The 6,320-nt window shown below is 39.6% G+C and overlaps 1 protein-coding gene across 1 annotated transcript; it reads right to left on the reverse strand.

Annotated features, from left to right (window-relative positions):
* Positions 1-256: 256 nt before the first annotated feature.
* On the reverse strand, positions 257-4,338 carry Smim28 (small integral membrane protein 28). Its single transcript, XM_051175301.1, has 2 exons — positions 4,228-4,338; positions 257-616 (listed from the first exon to the last, which is right to left on the reverse strand). The coding sequence occupies exons 1-2, from the start codon at positions 4,336-4,338 to the stop codon at positions 257-259; spliced, it is 471 nt and encodes a 156-aa protein (XP_051031258.1).
* Positions 4,339-6,320: the final 1,982 nt, after the last annotated feature.

Genomic DNA, 6,320 nt, shown 5'->3' on the forward strand with positions numbered 1-6,320 from the left:
AATTGGCCTAGTCATTGTCAACACCGAACTTTTCCACTTCTCTAAGGGATGTTACTGATGGAGGGGAGTACGGGTATGTCTAAGGACCTGGGCAGGGCTCTTCCCTAAGGAAATGGAAAGCATGGTTATCTGGTACTTAGAAAGCACCCTAAGTGTAGCACAGCAGGGAGTCTCAGCTTCTTGGGTCTGGGTGGCCTCCCTCTTTCCCTGCACCATCTCTGACGGTAGAAAACATGCTTTAGGTTTCCTCCTCCAGTCAGGGTCCTTCTCCATTTTGAGACACCATGTCCAGGACGTCTTTTCCAGGAAGATTCCCCATGGCTTCTTCGTAGGAGGGTGGCAGGCAGGTCAGGTGCAGGGTCCCAAAGACGGGCAGTGGGGAATAGGGGACAGCTTGCTCGCTGCCCCAAGGCAAGCTGGGCAAGAAGTCGGTCACCTCTCCTGCAGGGGACTCTGGGAGGTCGATGCTGAACACCTGGCCTTGGGCCTGTGCAGCTTGGCAGCGTCGGTACAGAAAGAGCAGCAGGAAGGCCAGGAAAAGCACGATGGTGGCCGGAAGTAGGATGCACAGGAAAGGTTTCACATCTGCCTGAGTGGAGCTCACCTGCTGGCTGCCCTGGAGTTAGCAAGGAGATGAGTTAGAGGAAAAGGGCAGGTGAGCCTTGCCACTTTAGCCTAGGGACCCCAGGTGAAATAAAGTGAAGCTCATGCCGAAGTATGCTTTTGGAATGTCCATGTACACATGACATGGAGGTTAGAATGCTTTAATACCTTCATTTTGCTAAGTGCACCTATTATTGTTTTCACTGGGAACCCATATCATCTATCTACTTACTTTGTTTAGAATTAGGCCAACAGTGTTTTATTGGCACATAAGACACAAATAATATTCGTCTTTAATTCTGGAACAAAATCTCATATGGTTATAAGTTCATACCACATGTAAATAATTGATGAGTTCGGATTTCATAGCTTCAGTTAGAGTTATAATTAAGCTTGATTATGTAATATTGGCATGACAAGCAGAATTGAATATATTTAATTTTACTTTTGTAGGAGATGTTGGGACAGTCTTGCTATGTAACCCTAGCTGGCTTTGAACTAGCAGAGATTGTCTTTGACTCCTGGGTATATACCACTACCTGTGACCTGAAAGTTTATGAATTTTTAAGTAAAAAAGAATTGCACATAATCCAATACGGTGACTCAAACCTTTAATCCCAGCAGTGCTGGAGGGGAAAGGGGAGAAAGTAGGGGGAGCATGGGTCTAGCCTTGGCTACACAGAAAGTCTGGGATCAGCCTGGGGTACATAAGTCAAAACAAACAAACAAATTACAGGAAAATTCCCATACAACCTAAAAGATTGTAATTTTGTAGTGTTAGCACACAAAAATAATAATGGTTTCTGATGGAGTAAGTAATGTCATGGATTAATGCTTCAATAGCAGAGTTGAAATGCAACCTAAAAATACTGCTGTAATTGCACATATATTATTTTAAGGTAATCTACTAAGGATATATTTCAAAGTTTCTGTATTATATGAATAAAGCATAAAGTAAAAATGCAAATACCTGTGACCATGGGAAAGAAATACTTTAAAGGTGAAAACTATGTTTAAAATGGGGTGGGGGGAAGGCTGAAGAGATGGCTCAGAGGTTAAGAGCACTGATTGCTCTTCCAGAGGTCATGGTGGCTCACAACCATCTGTAATGAGATCTGATGCCATCTTCTGAGGAAAACCAAGCAGATGGAACATTGCATACATAATAAATAAACACATCTTAAGACAGAAAGGAAGGAAGAAAAACAAAAAGCAAATTGAAATAGCAAGCTCATTGCATAGGAAGAGTAAGCATAGACGCTACTGTGAGAATCAATGCTCTCCCTTCTTGCTTTCACTTTTGGAGTTCTGTCTGATTTTGATGGGCAGGACAACTGGCACATCTTTCTTTGTATGGATAATCTCTTCTTAGTCTCTAAAAACTTTACAATATGTGTTCTTTTCTGGCTCAAAACTAGATGGTTGAATCTCTGCTTACACTGCCAGATTTTTATTCTTGGTAATGTGTGACTTGAGATCCTTCAGCTCAAGCAGCCTCAAAAACAAAGGCCTTCTTAAGAAGCAGAGCAACTGTAACCTTTGGGTTTGACAACTTGTTTTAAAATCCCTCTCCTATGTAACAATAAACAACACTTCACATCTCTGGTAATGGAAATAATGGTGTCTGATTTTGAGGATTAGCAAGGGAATGAAGTGAATTAATTTATGTAAAGATCTCAGGGAATGGTGAGACTTTATCTTCATGTTTCAAGTCACTAAAACTTACAGTAAAATACTAAAGACATCTTGATGGTGGTGGCACACACTTTTGATCCCAGCACTTGGGAGGTAGAGGTAGGTGGATCTCTGTGAGTTCAAGGCCAGCCTGGTCTACAGAGCAAGTTCCAGCGCAGCCAGGGCTGTTACACAGAGAAACCCTGTCTCAGAAAAAAAAAAAAAATTACTACTGATGACAACCAGGAGAAACCTAGAAATTACTTCACAGTAATAAAACCTAGCATTACTAAATTCATATTTTATGTATATATGTATATATTCAGGAAAATTAGTAATGTATTTTGTGTGTGATTGATTTTTTAAATTAGAGATTTCTTTTGTTTTCTCACATATAATCTAGTTAGTATTAGAATAATGTACTTATTGTGACATAATATGGGGCTTTGTAAAAGCATTAGAATTCACAAAGCTATAAAGGAATCCACTGAAATAGCAAATCAAATTTGACTACAAAAGAAATTTAACTATAATTCCTTTTCTCTTTCTAGTTTAGTTATTAATATGTTAAAGATAACATCCCCTTTAAAATAATAATCACCCCTAAAACACAGATCATTATTTTTCAATGTGTTTTTTAAATTTTTCTATATCAATAACATGATAATGATTTCTGGTCTATTATGTTCATCAAATTTTAAATTCTCTATTAAACCTGTGAATTTAATATGTACTTGATACAAAGGTACTTAACATTCTATTTAAAAGGTATTAGGCAATAGATGCTATTGTTTACAATGATGCCACACTTGGCATTATCAATATTAGTTGCAAAAACATTGGGAAAGGAAAAATAATGCAGTCCTAAATGAAATCAGTGTTATCACTGGTTTAGTACTTTTGTCCCAATAGTAAATAGTATTAGAAATGTTTTTGTTTTGTTTTATTGTTTAGCATGCAGAGTACTACAACCTCCTGAGACAGAGTGCTCTATTTTTCCAGTTAAGAAAATTTCAGAGATATATGCAATGCATTATAGTATTCTTAATTTCCTTATTGGATTATTCATGCTATGATGGTTAAAATTGGTATGTGTTCTTAATATAGAAAAGTCATTATTCCTGCTCAAAGACTCTAAATCCTTTCCTATACTCCAAGTTGTTTCTTAACTTCTGATAGTTTTCTGATGTTTGTGTTTACTCAAGGGACTTTTTAGAAAAATACTGAGTTTAACGTACAACATGTAGAGGACCTATTTTTCTAAACTAGGATGTATTTTCTATAACACAGGTTTAGGAGATTTTAAACACCCGTCTCTCCCAGTTTTCTAGAAAATGAGAAAATAAGTTTATTTCCCTCTCATGTGTGGTCAGCATGCCATTCATTTATCCTGTGATTACAGTATCTTTGTTTATAGATTTCTATACATTTTTTTTTTTTACTTTAATGATGCTCAGATTGATACTCCTTTGGTGATTTGCCAGACAGCTTAAAGCAGTGAATGAGAAAACTTCCTTAATCCCCTGCCGTCTTTCCTGAAGATGCTATGTTTCTGTGAACTGGCAGACACAGTGCAGTGCTCACAATACAGCCAGGCACAACAAACAGCCTCAACCTCTTAGGATTGTATATAACATGTGGACATTGCACACTGAGCACAGAACACAGCTAAAAACACATTTTAAAAGTCTTGTTTCCCAGCCTCAGGTGTTCTTTGATCTATAATTGATAGAACAAATATTCCTATCTACATTTGCGATTGCCAACCGCCCCCCCCAACCCTCACGTTATTTCCTACAGATGACTAATCAGAGCTCATACTTTTATTATACCAATTCACTATTCAGCGTAGCCACTAAGTTTTAAAACCTGAAAACAGAGGTACTGTTGGATTAAAGAGCTAAGTAACATACTCTAGGGGAAGAAATGACTGAATCCAGAGATACAGACCTGCAGCTGGGGCTCCAGAAGTTGCAGGCTTGGTTCGCTGGTTAGCCATTCATATGTCCCCCTGCCAGCATGGCCAAACTTCCTCCAGCTGCTGCCCAGCAGTCCCCTCATGTTTCCATCTGCTGATGCCCTGGCTACCCTTCCACCCTGCTGCCCAGATTCCACAATGCTGCTTGCTCTTGGCTTGGAATCAGGGTGGATGTGTTGGTAACCCTATCTTCTGATGAGTGGCAACAGGGAAAATAATCCAAGCAGAGGGACTTCTTCAGAGCAGGTTTAAAACCGGTGCTTTTGGAATGGTTTTTGTGGCCTTTCCTACCATAGGGGTCAGAAAATGTTCTTAGAAATGGAACAGATCCTAGGTGAGTTTCCTGCATTGCACTCTTACAAAGTGTGGTTTTATGCACTCAGTGCATACAGAGCTGTTCATATTTAGATGTAACTAAGACCCGCCCCCTTCCTTTCCCATCTCCTTCTCAGAGACATATCTGATCCAGCAAAACCACACAGGCTGAATTATCCTTAACGATTTCTGGATTCTATTGTACAGAATAGTAAAGAGGTATTTGGTAGAGAATCAAGGACCATTAATAATCCTTACTGAATTATTTAGATGAAAGATGCTTAATGATAAAATTGTATAGAAGCCAGACAGACAATAGCTTAGACTGTTTGGATGTGATGTTTGCTGACTTCTTTTTTCCTTCCTTCCTTCCTTCCTTCCTTCCTTTCTTTCTTCCTTTCTTTCTTCCTTTCTTTTTTTTTTTTTAAATCAATTACCAGTATCTAAATAGTCTTCCTTCTGATTATCTTGTAAAGTTTATAAAAATACTGATAACAAACTTCAAATAAGAGGTTTCCAGGTTGACTGTTTACTAGGCTAACTTGGGGACATTTAATCACAGGTATGCTAACTAACATGTACAACATTGTCTCAGCCTGTTCATGTTACTGTTCTATACATAATAGCTAAGAGTGGGTAACTCATTAAGAATACAAGGTCATGTGTTACAGAGCTGAAGTCGGGAGAGTCCAATATCAAGGTGCTAGCATTTGATGTGTGTTGAGATGCTTCATGTGCCCTCATGTAGTGGAAGACAGAGGATCTGGCTAATCATACAGCTGTGTGACACTTCCCTCATAAGGATATCAATCCTCCTCATGAAGAAGATATCACAGCCTAATGTCCTCTGAGGCCCACCTCTCACAGTCAAGCCACAGCAGACTTTGTGGTTGGGATAAAGTGATTGTCATAGACTGAAATATTCAACTTGGAATTTTTTCCTTATTTAATTAGAATTATTGGTGGTCTGTGGCTAGGTTTTAGGGAGTCACAGACTTACAGATAGGTGCAGTTTGTGGGGAGGATCCACAGTTAGTTACCATTGCCTTTTCAAAGACAGCTGTCCCTGCCTGGTAGAACTTAGTCCTTGCCTAATTCACTTGTGTTGTAAATGTTTGCTAGGTTTTCCAGTGTCAGTATCCTCCCCTACAAGTCCTTCCTGCCTTATCCTTTTCTTTACCTTGTTTACTGTGCAGTTAGCTTACTTTGTACTTTCAGTTAAGACACTGCTTATACCAGAAGCATCCAGCAACCTGTACCTTGTTGTGTGACACTGTTCCTGGGGAGATGTAAACAAATGACTACTCACTGCAGATAGAGAGCTGATCAGACCAAAGTCACTATACCACCAAGGTCCAACATGAAAAATAGTTCATTTCATTAGGTTAATTACCCGAGGGAAGGGTTACGTACAGGAGTGGAAATGACAGCTGTATCACCAGAGTCCACCTCAACCTAGGTGGCAGATCATGACACCCGGAAATCTGAACTGCACTGAGCAACCTGTGAGCACCTCAATGGGATAGAAAGGCTTCTTTCCAGGCAGTTTGCTTCTTCGGCCTGAGCTTCTTCCAGGCAGCTCAGCTCTTCTGAAAGTCTCTCAGCAGTCCTTGTCTTCTGCATTTTGGGGAAGGGAGGGGTCTATTGAATCTGCTCTGTTTTAGGGGCTTTCTGAAGTGGTTGATTTGTCTAGTTCCAGAGCTTGCCTTAGAACAGCCTGTTATTTCACCATCCTGTAAACATCCTGTGT

Source organism: Phodopus roborovskii, unplaced genomic scaffold (genome assembly GCF_943737965.1).
Source record: "Phodopus roborovskii unplaced genomic scaffold, PHOROB, whole genome shotgun sequence".
NCBI lineage: Eukaryota > Metazoa > Chordata > Mammalia > Rodentia > Cricetidae > Phodopus > Phodopus roborovskii.

Excerpts from the sequence above, each read along its gene's own strand:
- Smim28 (XM_051175301.1), bottom strand. The coding sequence starts at position 4,338 with ATGAGGGGACTGCTGGGCAGCAGCTGGAGGAAGTTTGGCCATGCTGGC. Across the intron at positions 617-4,227 it reads TTCTGGAGCCCCAGCTGCAG|GGCAGCCAGCAGGTGAGCTC; the intron begins GTCTGTATCTCT and ends TGCTAACTCCAG.